Source organism: Alligator sinensis, unplaced genomic scaffold (assembly GCF_000455745.1).
Source record: "Alligator sinensis unplaced genomic scaffold, ASM45574v1 scaffold1384_1, whole genome shotgun sequence".
In the NCBI taxonomy this organism is placed as follows: Eukaryota; Metazoa; Chordata; order Crocodylia; family Alligatoridae; genus Alligator; species Alligator sinensis.
The window spans coordinates 41263-56106 of NW_005843132.1; the positions used below are offsets into that span (position 1 = coordinate 41263).

Below are 14844 nucleotides of genomic sequence, written 5' to 3' on the forward strand. Positions count from 1 at the left end.
GGAAAGAGAAGTGAGGAACAGGACAAGTCAGAATAACCACAGAAATCTAGAGTCTTCAGAAGGAATGGGGATGACAACCAGGATGGAGAGAGATAGAAAGAGAATGAGTATATAAAGGAGATGAGGTTGAGTGGATAAGAGAGATGAGGTCGATATCATTTACTTGGACTTTAGGAAGGCCTTTGACTTGGTGTCCCACAAGGCTGTCAAGGTAAAACTAGGGGACTATGGGCTCAACAATTCAACAGTGAGAAGGGTGGGAAACTGGCTGCAGGGTCAGACCCAGAGAGTACTAATAGACGGATCTGTGTCGACCTGGTGGAAGGTAGCCGTTGGGTTCCCCCAGGGTTCAGTACTTGGACAAGTGCTTTTCAACATCTTCATCAATGATCTGGATGTGGGGGGTGAAAAGCACACTGGTAAAGTTTGCCAATGACACTAAGCTTTGGGGAAATGTGGTCATGCCTCAAGGTAGGTTGACAATCAAGACGGACCTAGACAGATTAGTTAAATGGGCAGACTAGAACGAGATGCTGTTCAACACTTAGAAGTTGAAAGTGTTCCATCTGGGGAGGAAAAATCTGCAACAAACTTAAAGGCTCGGTGGTGCTACACTAGCTAGTACCATGTCCAAAAGGGACCTGGGGGTCATAGTTGACCATAAAATGAATATGAGCTGCCAGTGTGATGCTACAGTTAGAAGAACAAACAATATGCTGGCATGCATCAACTGATGCATCTCAAACAAAACTAAGGAAGTTATTCTCCTGCTCTACTTGGCACTGGTGAGGCCACAGCCGAGTACTGCATCCAGTTCTGGGCACTGCACTTCAAGAAGGATGTGGAGAAGCTTGAGATAGTCCAGAGAAGAGCCACTTTTAGGATTTAGAGGCCTGAAGAACAAGCCATATGAAGAAAGACTGGGACTGTTCAGCCTAGAAAAGAGAAGACTTCAGGGGGATTTGGTGGCAGCTTACAAATATGTATCAGGGGAGAGCATCAGGAGCTAGGCAAACAACTATTCACCAATGTGCCCCAGGAGAAAACCAGGAGCAATGGTCATAAACTCCTAGAAGAAGGCTACAGACTGGATACAAGGAAAAACTTCACAGTTCATGTGACCAGACTCTGGAATAGACTACCAGCAGGGATGGTGCAGGCACCTACCCTGGAGAACTTCAAGAGGAGACTGGACAAGAACCTTGCTGGGGTTATTCAACCCCAGCAGTCTTTCCTGCCAGAGCAGGGGGGCTGGACCCAATGATCTTACAAGGTTCCTTCCAGCCCTAAACTTCTGTGAATCAGAGTGACCCAGCGAGTTCAGCCAAGGATGAGATCAACCAGGGGAAACTGAGGCCGAAGAACCACAAAGTAAATAAACTGAGTTTGAGCAGAGACCCCACAGGCATCTCATACTCCAGACCAACAAAACATAGTGACCGACCAAATGAGAGGAAAGAGGAAGGGTGAAGGGAGGAGGAGAAGACCGCAGCGCTGCTAGACTGACTTCTGTGCAGCAAAATATCCATCTTCCCAAATATTCAAAACATAACAGACAAGACTGGGGGAAGGGGGACAAGACATAAGTCAAGGTAATTCTAACATAACAGAGCGGGCAAAGGGCACCCACACTCCCCTTTTTAAAGATGGGAATGATTTTAGCCCTTTTCAAGCCTGTCACGGTGGGGTCCTGCAGGAGGGCCATGATCTCCTCAAGGCCCCCTTCCCATGCCAAGTTGGCCCAAGGGCACCCTCAAATTCTCACCCACCACATCTTTGGTGTTCAAATCTGTTAGGGAAGCTGCCTTCACGTCTTCTCGGACACGGTTTATCTGTACTCTGAGCCCTGCGGGCTCCTGGACCCCATTGTGGTCCCCGTTCTATTGTAGGTGTTTCGGGGCACCCTAGCCTTATGGGCTATGCGTGGCTCCTACCACCCCAATACCGCGCCCCAAGCCTTGCAAATGGAATAGACGTTGTTCTGTCCAGGTCTACAATCTCTCTGGCGCTTGGGCCCTCCATGGCCCCGTCTCTCTCCACACCTCTCTCCAGGGCCTTTTCCACAATGCTGCCCCTCCTCAGTAGCGCTGCCCTCTCGCAGGACCTTCTCAGTAATGCCGTCTGTTCTTGGGGCTCACCGCAATGCTGCCCCCTTCTTTGGGGCTCACCACGGCCACACTGGGGCTTCTCCCCAATGCCCCCTTCTCTGGGGCTTCTCAGCTGCCCCTCTCTGGGGCTGGGGCCTGTGCACCCCGAATGCTGCGCCCTGACTGGCGCTGGGGTCCTTGCTCTAGTGCGAGTCCCCTATGAGGCCTCCTCCAACCCCTAAAAGCCTCACCCAAGCCACCGGTGATAAACAGCAAAACAAAACACAAGCCCCTAGGCTATAACATAACTTAAGGCTGCCCGGCTAAAAACAGGTTGCTCAAACAGCCCAGGGCTGCCATCCTTTACCCGGCTTGGGCTGTACCTGCGGTCAGGCTTCTCCTCACATCTTTGCTCAGGGAGCTTCTTCCTCTCAGCTCCTTAGGTTTATAAGGGAGCCAGGCTCTGCCCCTTCTGGTCAGCTGACCTCCCCTGGTTGCCCTGGCGACCCGCAGCTGGGCTCCTTATTCACTGCTAGGGACCTTTCCCTAGCAGTTTCTCCTCTTTAGGAGCAGGGCACCTCAGTGCTCTGCGACACACCCCTTTGTCATTATTACTGCTGGTGGCATCAAAATTCCCTTCAGCCAGACCTGACAGGACCTTGGCATGAATCTCACTAGGCCCTGCTGACTTGAAAGCATTCAAATGAATCAACAGCTCTATGACCCTCTCTATGGTCATTGAAACCCTCAGCCTTTCTCCTTCCTTGTCTATTTAGGCAATTCTTGTTAGCTGTCTGGTTGCAGGTGTGTGTGTTTGTGTGTGTGTGTGTGTACGCACACGCGCATGTGTTCTTGCTAGATCTTGGTGTGCCTCCGTAGCAATGAACCTTCCTCCCATTGCCTCTATTTTCTCCTTTTGTTTTGAGGCATTAGAGGAGCCTCTTGTGAAGTCACCTCACAAAGACTTCCTCTGTGATATCAGCCCAGGCACTTATCTCAGAAAGGCCTGTACTTGGACATCAGCCCAGCTAAGCTGAAGTGCTGAGCAAGTGACCTCAAAGACCCTTGTACCTTCACACCAGCTGAACAGAACAAAGTGCTTAGTTACTATCTTCACAAAGCTCTTTTCCCTAGACATTATCACACCTAAGAAAATACTAAAAACAAAAAGCCACTTCATGTAGGCCTCTGTGGTTGCCTCACTTAGTGACTTTGGCTTCACAATGACCTTTACTCATCTCTTGGTAATCAGAGACTCTTGGCCAGTTTCTAAAGGAATGTGCACTTAAAGATCAGGTTTTCACCCAGCCAGACACAAAGCGAACCCTACTGATAAATACAAGGTGGTGCTATGAGCTTGCTATAAAGGAGAATATATTGCAGCTTTTTCTTTCTGGTAATGGAAATTCTGTGCTTCCAATCGAGTCTAAACTTAATGGGCTGGAGTAGTGGAATAATAGCAACCAATCCAAGAGGAGAAACACAAAGAGCCAGGGACAATTTGTAATGACATTTCACAACTTTATTGATAACAAAGCACTAAATAAATCATAAAGCATTTTCAAATGATTGCAGGTTCCTGGCATCAGGGGAGGTCATCTCTAGGGGGCTTCTTCCATCTTCACATCTTCCATCAAGACTTTGCAGCAGGTGCAGAGAGGAGGGATGAAGACTGCACAGCCAAGAGAACAGCTCAGGAGTGCCACTGTCTCTCCTGCTTCTCCACACCTGGAGATCCAACATTGCCACAGCAGCTTCTTTGAAACTGGGAGATCTTATACATCTGTGGCACCCCTATTCCTCTGAATCCAGTAGATCCATTGTCCCCTGCCCACCCAGCAGGAGCACACACTGCAGCTTCTTGTTCAGCCATGTCTTGGCCTTTGCCTTTGGGTATCTGCAACTTCTGCTTTGTCAGCTCCTGCTTTTGCTTCTGCTGTATTTGTCCTTTGCCATTTCCAGATGAGGTATTTCCAGCAGTCAATGAAGCAGTAGTTGGAACATGTTGCTGGTTTGAAAGAACCTCCTGCTCTGGTCACAAGTCCAGAGCTTCTGAATCAGGCCTGCAGGCTGGGCCTTTTTATGCAGGAGCTGCAGGTTGGTGCAAACCAATCAGATGGGGTTTATCCATATACAGCCTTCACATAGGTCCACATCCCATAAAGCTTTTCCTTTGTGGCAATGACCATATAAGGAGACAACTGAAATTTTAGGAAGCCCCTAAAATCATGGTCATTGGACATAATTAATGGATGGTAATTTTTAGTAGACAGTGCGCACAATCCAGGATACACACAGCAGACTTCCTTAAGAGCATTCCACTATTCCCACACACTCATAATGCTCTGATGACTTTTTTAATCGTGTCCATTTTGAACAGTGGGTTATTTGGCAAATCTCAGAGAAGGGGGAGGTTTCTACTTCAACCAAAAAAACACATTCTGGTCATGGGAATATAAGCAAGCTGGACTGTCTCACACTTGGACTGATATGGCTGGCACTGTATGCTAAGTACACCCATTTCATCCCCCATGCTCCTTTTAGAGGCAAGAGCAAGAAATTGCATTTATGGTGGCATCAAATGGCAGCAGTTTCAACCCTTGAGCATTCATGGATGGGCATAATTCTAGCAACCTCATCTAGGTCACACAGAGACAAAGTTAAAGCTGAGGACAGAATCCCTTGTGTCTGCTCACCCTCCACCCTGTCCATGGTAGGAGCACAAAATCAACACTTGTCCATGCAGCCCAAAATTACACTTATTTTTCTGTGACTGCATCACACCACTGACCTGTCCTCAGGCATATTGGTGCTGAATTTCTGACTTTGAATTTCTAGACAACTCTGGATTAAGTGTAGAGATTAAGGGCCTTGTTACACATTAATTTAGGTGGCTCCTGGAGCTCTTAACCCCTGGACTGTTCACATATTAACACCTGAAACTAGTTTTAAGCACCACTTAGGTGGCTTAAAGTTATGCCACACCAGCCTAGATTTATCTGATCTGTATTACATTCATGTGTAGCTGCTCTAGGCTACACCTTAGTGTGGACATCCTACCCGTCCCCTCCCTCCCCTGCTTGTCTGAATCAAAACCACTACCTCTCCACTACCCAGTCGAGCCTCTACCCACCCCCCCATCCTGCAATAGCCTGGACTGGCTCACTGTCCCCCACCCCACCCAGCATCCCAGATCCCTGCTCACCACTCCATCCCCCAAGGTCCCAGCTTGGTACTGTCCTGGGGGAACAGGCAGGGTAGGGGAACCTGCCTGCCTGCTTGGCCATGGCCACAGCCACAGCCACTGCTGCTCTCTGGGCAGGTGGCCACAAGTAAGTTGGGGGGCACAGCTGAGCCGTGAGGACTGGGGGGGTGGGGGACCCCCGAGGAGCAGGCAGGAGCAGGGGAAGACCCAGGAGGCAGGGGGAAACCCAGAATAGGAGAGGAGGGAAAGGGAGGGGACTGAGTAGCTCAATACGGACAGTGTAACAAAGTCCTAAGTTTAGTTGTGTTAATTTGAAACCAAGTAGAAGGCAGCGTAGATGTGCAACTTATAAATTAAACAAAGTAGACATATTTATATAGCACACTCTTTAATGAGCTGAAGGGAGGATGAAGTGAGCTTCAGCTCACAAAAACTATACATAATCTACTTTGGTTAGTCTATAAAGTGCACATCTACCCTGCTTTATATTATCTTACGGTGTATACGAGAGGTAAGTGATGGTACCGCTCTGCTCAGTGCTGGTTAGGTCTCATTTATCACAGTATGTACAGTTCTGGGCTCTACATTTTAAGAAGGAGGTGGGTTTGGACAGCAAGCAATGTGAACAAAAGTTGAGAGGGTTCGGTGTGCTTAGCTTGGAGAAAAGGAGATTAAGGAGATGAGAATTTTTTCTTTACTAAATGTGGATTTCAAGAAAGCAAAACATTTTGCTTTTCTTTTTTGGCCATGACTTCTTGGGCCCTGATGCAAGGCAAATGAGGAAGGAAGAAGAGAAGGAAGATGATCTTGTGCCTTACAGACCAGACTAGACTCAGGCACTTTGAATCCATACCTGCCCTTGTGATCTTAACAGCTACACATGAATTTCCCCAAATGTCACATAGGGATAAGGATCAGTGGCAGGAGAAAATGTTTAAATTAATTGCCTCTTTGCTGAAAAATACAGTTGTGAGGAGACCAAAACTATTTGTGAATTTTGGTCACATTTGGCAGATTGTTTTAACCAAAAAGAGAAAGGGGCAGGAGAGGGGAGCAGGGGAAATGTGGTTCAAATATTTGAATATTTTTTATTTAGAATTGATGTTTCAAGCCCCCAAATTAACTGCATTTAATTTCAACATAAATTAATTACAATAATTTTTGTGAGGTTTGTATTTCAATGAAAGAATCTACCAAGCTGAAACTTTTTTTTCCCAATTCCTCAGTTTGGACATCAAACTGCAAAAAATAACCACACTGCTCTAATGATGATTCTTCACTCCCTCAGAGGCATGATGTAAGTATAAATACATTTATATGTTGTGAGGTAGAAGTATCACAGAATCAACACTAGCTTGACACCAGAGCTGGCTTCAGGGGGTCCTTTTAAAAGAAGGAGACCAAATAAAGCTGCTTCTTGGGGCATCCCAAGGCAGAGCTTTCCCTTCAAAAGTAGCACTGATCTTGTGACAAGTAGATATTGTGGTACACAGTGGAGTTATATATGAATCTAGCTGAAACTTCATGAAGATGGAAGGTAATGGCTGAGGGACAGAGTAAATGTGTTATATTATTCTTGATCATTTGTATATAAAACCCCACATTCTAATGGATGGATTTCAAATAAGGGGAGGGCACAGACTACTTCATAAGTGTTTATTGTAAATCACTCAAGAGTTTACACATCATTAATGGCAAATTAACATTGTTAAAACACCTGCTGGATGAAGTACAGAATAAAGACAATTATTTTATATTGGCATCAATTAAAAACAAGAAACCAAACAAAAGAAAAATCCAAAACAACTGAGGTTTTTTTTTAATTCTACATCATTCCTAACAATATCTGGACTTGATTCTCATTTACCTAAAGATCCTCTCCTCTTGGACTAAGCATGTGAATTCACGCTGTCAGAGTGGGGAAAACCTCTGGACTAAGCATAAACGAGAAGCAAGTCCTCTGTCTTCAAAAGTGCTCCAGTGCTGACAATATAAAGCCTCTCTCCTGCACTGGCTAACATCTAACACAAAGGGGTATATGGCCCATTAATTCAACATGCTCTTTTTACAAGGCAACTGTTAAATCCAGAAGCTACATAACTATCTTTTTTATACTTTGCTCTGAAAGCAATGGAAGTTGCATGCATCTGAAACATCAGTAGAAATTGAAATTTAGATAAAGGCTGGTTTTTAAAGACATAAGAGTCAGCAGTGGAAAAAAAATCAAGATACTTATTGTGCAGAAAGAGCTAAAGTATGCATGCATCAGTGACTGTGACTGGTCAGAATATAAATCAGATCTCCAAACATTTAAACTGAAGCTTTATTTGGCTTAAGACATATTTGAACTGTACACCTTTCTAAATTACAACATGTATGTGACAACAAATGAATCGTCTAAACATAACATCAGGTTGTGTTTTGGCCTGTGTAGCATCTAGCTTTTAACACAAAAGCTGGCTCAGCAATAAGTGAAATTCATCTTCAGCAAAGACAGTGGAGCATTGCTCTTGCAAACAGGGCAAACAAAACAAAGAAAGCAGATTTTCAAACAAATGTGATTTTTTTTCCACGCATTTTTTTTTAATTCCTTTCTGTCAGCTTGTTTTTGTGACAGCAGATTAGGGCCTGCCTCTCACCTCCCACTAATATATCTCAAAGCATGTTTGGTCAGCTAGTAAAAACAAATGCTCACCTGCACTGCACTTTGAAAGGATAATTAGTTTCTCCATCCTGCCAGGTTTAACATGAACAAGCATTTTACAGTGTATGTTGGGCGTCAGCTACAGTGACTAAAATCAAAGGGCTATGACGTTAATTCTAGTATTAAATAATATATAATATTGTTACACTTAGTCTGGGTTTGGACATAAGACAGCTAATAGGAAAACAAACAGGGGATAAATTCATACCTGAAACAAGCTGCCCCAGGGATTAATTTCATCCATTGTACCTGGAAAATCTACTTTATCCAAAGTGGGGGGGGAAATCACACACGCGCGCGCGCACACATACATATACGACAGCATCAATTTACAGAGGATATGTTACACTGTTCAAGCACTGCCATCTCCAGTCCTCTCTTTGCGGGCTTGGATTATTTCCTTGGGAGCCTGTTTTCGGTCAGTAACCAAGCCCAACCAAAACATGAAGTCAATGAACCATGTGGTTGGGTTGAATTTCAAGCCTAGCTCACTGGCTGAATAATCAAATGGAAAGGTGTGGTGGTAGTTGTGGAAACCTTCACCTGGAAAAACAATCAAAGAAATGTTTTCAGGCTAGGGTGCCTAGCACGACTCTTTTCAGGCTGTGATGGAAATAGGAAGGAGGAAAAAAATAACAAGAGGTACCCCCTTCTGCAACACTGAAGGCACCCTACACTAAGGTGGTGCCCTACTTACTCCAGGGACCAGGGATCCATCTTGGGCCAAGTTCACAGGAAAAAAGTGCATCAGTTAGACAAACGCTGTTTTTAAACGGACTTAATTAAACCAGTTAGAAACCCCTGTGTGGGTACTGTTAAATCTGTTTACATCTGATTTAGGCTGATTAGTATAATTAGGTGCACATTCATCTCCATTTGCTGAACCAATGGGAGATGTGGTTCATATCAATAAAGGGCTTGGTGTTTTGGCTTCTTCAGTGAAGAACAGAGGGAAACAAAGATTTCTGACCTCAGTTGATAAGCAGAATCCCTCTTACTAAGGCATATGATAGAGAACAAGAAAAGGCTGAACAGGAGAGAGATGTAACATGGAGCCCTGCTTACATTGCCCCACAGAGTACCTCCATGAAGCCCAGCATGCCAACTTGGAATGGATGCCTTTGTGCATACTAGTGCACATGAGACTGAGAGCTTATTGGCATATACCCAGCACTGCTCTGAGGTAACTACATTACTCGGAGTTTGCACAGAAAGAACCAGCATGCCATGTGTCACTCTGGCACTCCCTACCAAGCTGTGGAGGCGGGGTAGACATGACCACAAATTCCCTGGGATGAGAATTAGAGCAGCAATAATTATTAGGTCCTATTTATGCACAGGAATTGGCCCACTGCTGACCAGATTGTAGTGAATGAGTCAGGGGGACTGGCTGTTTAGAACAGCTTGGCTGCTGTATAGTATGCAGAAAAGTTTTCTTCTGTTCACAACTGGAGCAGGGCTAAGAAAGGTTTGGTCGTGGGTATACTATCATCTCAACTTGCAAAACCTTGCCAACTTCTGGAATAACACAATGTGTCATAGGCAAAATTCCTCTCTTGCTGATTCCAATCTAGTTATTTGCAAGACATGCGCAGGTGATGAAAACTGTCAGAGCTCAGAGGAAGTCATTATAGAACTCAGCTGATTTATGCCCACTGAGGAATGAGCTCATTTACAGCTTACATCCTGGTGTAAAAAAGATAAGTATCAGGGACACTGTTCAGCCAAGCTATCGAGACAGGAAGGGACAGGTCCTATTCCATCTGTTAGGTACAAGAGTGGACTTAGGTACCCATATACAATCCTATTCCACCCTGTCTGAGTCCCTGAAAAACTACCATTGCAAAAGGGGGTGGCTCATCTTCCTCCTCCTCTGCACTGTTTTTTGTGACTCAATCAAGTTACAAATAGATTCACTGATGGATTTGCAGAAATTGAACAGGGTGGAATAGAATTGCATTTAGGTGCCTAAGTTTAGACACCTAAAATGTGGAACACAATTAGGCCCAAAATGTTTGGTCAGCAGGGTATCCGTCCCTGTCCCCTCCCTACCCACGCATGTCTGAAGCAGAAAGAAGAAGAAAGAAGTGTGCACAGGCCCTGACACTGGCATTCAAGGACACCTGACATCCAGGCAGTATTTACACTGAGCAACGGCAATGACTGACTGCAAAAATAGCCCCCTATGTCTATTGAAATAATATGGAAGAAGGATAATGGTTCAGGGCAAAACTTTAATTCATGCTAATTTGACCTGAGGGTGTGGGAAATGTCCATTTTTATTGGCTATAACAGGGCTGTCCAACTGGTAGGGCATGGGCCACAAGCAGTTCTTGACGTGTTAACATGCAGCACCCTGGGCTCCCACCCAGCTGTCACTGCTCTTATTGCTCCAGCTGCAGCAGGAGCAATAAGGTGCTCCCTCCCTCCCCTGGTGTCTGCTACCTGACCCAGCCTCAGGGGACAGGGTGGCACAGCACAGCCCATGTTGCCAGGGAAGCCAGCAGCCTGGAGTACCTGTGCAGCACGGTGCCATGGGGGAGCCCACGTGGGGGCTGCAGTTGGGATGGGGTGCCACACCACACGGGGGCAAGAATGCCTGCCCCTGTGCACATCGTACAGTGGAGCAAGGAAAGCACTTGCCCCCACACAGTACATTGGGATGGGGAGGGAAAGTACCTATCTGTACGTGGTGCAGTGGGATGGGGAGGTTTGATTCACCTACCATTGTGCATAATGAACGCAGAGGTGATTTCCTAAAGGAACCCCCTCATGGTAGGGTCCTACATCCATCCTTAGCGCCAAAAGCTGGGATTTTGAATCAACTTACATGGAAACAATGTTAGATCAACAGCCAGAGGTTTTGCAAGTACCATCCTATATAAACTGGCTTGATTTTCAAAAGCACTGAGGACTCAAAACCCCCCACCAGAAATGAGGTGCTGCTGGGTACTTCTGAAAATCAGACCAACTACTTAGGCACCAAAATATATGAACATGGGGTTGGAGAGCAAATTTTCAAAGGCACAGATGGATACCTTCTTCCTTTGGAAGCTGGATGCCTACTCAGCCTTTGTGCCTTCGAACATCTCCCACTAGGTTCAGGCACCTACTTTTGAAAATCTTGGCCAGAGCTTCTGTCTCTGCATAACTGCAGGTCATGAGCTTGGCAGTGGCTTCTCCCTCCAAGGATGTGCTAATTGTTTCCTCGCTCTGAGTGCCACAGGTATGCAAGACTGGCCAGTTAAACGGATTTCATTTAGTGCCCTTTGGGATGGAAGAGATGCAGGGCTCAGGTGCAGCAAATACGGAGAGGAGTCTTCATTCAGGAGACTGTTTATCAAATGAGGTCAGACACACAGATCCCAGAAGTTCCCCAGCTCCAGCTGACAAGTCATGCTGTGCAATGGTAATGCAGAGAGCCTGCCTTAAATCTTGATTGTGATGTAGCAAGCCTGGTTATAGGGGCTCTGTTTCAGGGACATTCTACTCCTAGCTAAGACCAGCACAGAGGCTTAGCGCACTGCAAAGCAACCCATTTCTTCTGGTACTCACCGATAGCTCCTAGGGTGACAAAGGCATTCTGCCTGGGGCTGATGTACTTGTCATATGGTCGGTTGCCGTACATGTGAGCTGCACTGTTGACCAGCCAGGTGACATTAAGAGACACGGTGTAGCGAAGGATGGAAGCAAGGAAGTAGGAATTCCACAGACTCTCACCCCAGAGGTACCAGGGCACAAGGGTGGGGAGCACAAAACACATGAGCACGACTGAACTCTTATAGTACCTAGGGGGAAACAAAAAGAAAGGAACAACATTGCCATGAGAGAAGGCCTAACTCTGCAGTTACTTGAGTGGGACTCAGGAAACTCATGTCTGCCCTAACCTTCCTGTGTCCCTGGAGCACGGCACTTTACCTCTGTGTGTCGGTTCTCTGCCTGTAAAATGGAGACAACAATACTTTATTTGTCCTTCTGATCCAACTGTATTGTCAGCTCTTTGGGGCAAGGGCTGTGTCATAGTTTCATAGATATTAGGGGCTAGAAGGGACCTTACAGATCATCAGGTCCAGCCCCAAATGATGATTCACCGTGTTCATAAAAATCTAGTAAAAGGACCCTGGATCTCACAGTAAGTGCTTCTGTAATATAGATAAAAATAACTGGAATAGGGAAATCTTTCATAAGGAAATCTGGCATGCAGTTCACACCTCTTCTTGGAAACAAGCGCAACTTCTTTGACCTAGAAAAGAGCAGGGCTGAATATTCAGTGACAGCCCAAAACAGATAGGAAGCTTTGAGAGGTTTAAGATATGTGGTAACTCCAGAAGGCATGTGGGAAAAACTTAAAATCACAATACAGGCAGCTGCTAAAGAAACACTGAACAGGCAAAAGATATGGATATTGGATAAGGTCCTGGACCTTAGAGAGAAAAAGAAGAAGTGCGATAAACTGCATACTGTCCAAACCAAAGAGAAATCCATGACATAAACAAAGAGATGCACTGTGCAGAAGAACCGAATAAAGGTACTCGGCTAGCATGCAGCAGAAGAGAGCAGCAACTCTCCTGAGGTTTTTGCACACTTAAAACAGACAAGAAAAGGCAAACATCAGTAAGTCACTAGATCCAAATCAGGCACTCTACTTCCTGACTCTAAACACGTAACAGAAAGAGGGCAGAATCACTGCAAAGAGTTATCACATAATGCTGAGGACACCAATGTAACTTGGGGAGATTAGGCACAAGAACTATGCCCACTTAAATACGTAGTACCCCAGGCAATGGAGACAACCAAGTCAGAAAGCCCCTTCAGATCAGGCAAAGTTCTAACAGAACACCTTAAGAAAGCAGCTGATACTTGCTGCAAAGTGTGAGGAACTGGAAAACGGCCAAGAGACTAGATGACTCAATTTAATGTACTGATACTGAAAAAGAGGGATCCAAAGGAATACTCAAACAACTTCATGATTTCACTGGTGTCTCATACAAGCCAAATACTGCTAAGGGTAGTTCTGGAGTGAATACAGACTACATTAGAAGAGATCACAACACAGCAAGCAGTATTTTGGCAGGGCAAAGAGACAAAAAAGCAATTGACAAATTTAAGAAAAGTGATGAAGAAAGCAAGAGTTTGGATAACCTCTGTATCTCAAGTTTGTCAGCTTCCATTAAGCTTTCAGTGCAATGGTACACACAAAGCTACGGCTATGCAGGCTTGAGACGGGTTTCCCTAGGGAAACCCAAGGAACAGAAAGCTACAGTCAGGGTTACTGGACTGACATTGGAATGGCTCCAAGTATGAAAAGGAGTTTGACAAGGCATCTCTCCCCATGTCCCTATACTCTTTCACATCTACACAGAAATGATCATGTGCCAAGCACTTGCAGATTCTGAAAGAGATCAGAAAATTGCAGGTAGAAGGCTTAGTAATCTGAGGTAGGTAGACAGTATTATTTTGATTGCCACTACCCTAGAAGAGCTGAAAGATCTAGTGGAAAGATTGGTCATGGCAGGAAAGAGACACAACAGCACAGTTAACATTCCAAAGACCAAAGTGATGACTACAACTAGAGAAAGATTCAAAGTTAAAATAGATATGAGGCTTTGGAACAAGTCTCAAAGTATATATTTGGGTATCATCCTATTGGAAGGCAATAAGTGCATGAGTAAAGTATGCAAAACTCATTCAGCAGTAAAGCATTTGAATGCAATATGGACAAGTAGGCAGACTTCTAACAAAATTTAAAAAAAGATTACTACAAGCATTGGTTAGGCTAATAGCAAAATGCAGCTGTAAAAATTGGATGCTTATGAAGGAGTTGGAGAGAAAATTACAAGCATTTAGGATGATGTGCTATAGAAGGATATTTCCTGGATCCAGAAAAGATTCAACAATTGGATGCTCAATAAAATTGGAACCAAGCTTCAACTGATGAAAATGGTGAAAAAGAAAACATTGAAGTACCGCATGCATATTGTAAAAAGAGGAAATGATAGCTTAGAAAATAAGAAGGTTGTGCTAGGGAAGAGAGTAGGGCTGGCCAAGAAAATGATGATTCAAAGATATTGAAAACTAAGTGGAGAGCACTTCCCAAGTTTCACTAACCTGCAAGACAAAGAGGGCACTTGATTGACTGACTGATTGATATAGAAATCCTTCAGAAGAAAATCTGACATGCAGTTCCCATCCCAAGTCATTTTCAGAGGAGTTTTTCTAAATAATTATAATGAATAATGTGTTCACATGACTTGTTTTTGTTAACAAATCTGAGCATTCCTTTATTTTACTGGCTGTTTGCCTATTTAATTCACATAGGGCTAAACTCTGGAGTTTTTAGTCATTTTTTGGTTTGAGGAAAAATTCTTATCTTACAAAAGGATATTGTTACTGTTCAACATCTTCATCAGTGATTTGGATGAGGGGGTGCAAAGCACCCTGTTCAAATTTGCTGATGATACCAAGATGTGGGGGGATGTGGGCACAATAGAAGGGAGCAACAGGCTACAGTTGGACCTTGACAGGTTACAAGGATGGGCGGAGGAGAACAGGATGGGGTTCAACACAGACAAGTGCAAGGTGATGCACCTGGGGAGGAACAACCGGCACCATACCTACAGGCTGGGGAACTCCCCTCTTGTCAGCACGGAGGTGGAAAAGGATCTTGGAGTCATTATTGACTCCAGGATGAACATGGCTCAGCAGTGTGGGGAGGCGGCTAGGAAGGCCAACTGTACCTTGTCGTGCATCCACAGATGCATTTCAAGCAGGACCAAGGAGGTGATCCTCCCCCTTTATGCGGCACTGGTCAGGCCGCAGCTGGAGTACTGCGTCCAGTTCTGGGAGCC

General features: G+C 45.0%; 1 protein-coding gene across 1 annotated transcript in view; it reads right to left on the reverse strand.

Annotated features, from left to right (window-relative positions):
• Positions 1–6952: 6952 nt before the first annotated feature.
• Positions 6953–14844, reverse strand: part of SCD5 (stearoyl-CoA desaturase 5) — an 80743-nt gene continuing 72851 nt past the window's right edge. The window contains exons 4-5 of the mRNA XM_006037535.3: positions 11552–11784; positions 6953–8539 (exon numbers count right to left, since the gene is read on the reverse strand). Coding sequence (XP_006037597.1) covers positions 8349–8539; positions 11552–11784 — 424 coding nt within the window. The 3' untranslated portion in view covers positions 6953–8348. The remainder of the gene's footprint in view (positions 8540–11551; positions 11785–14844) is intronic.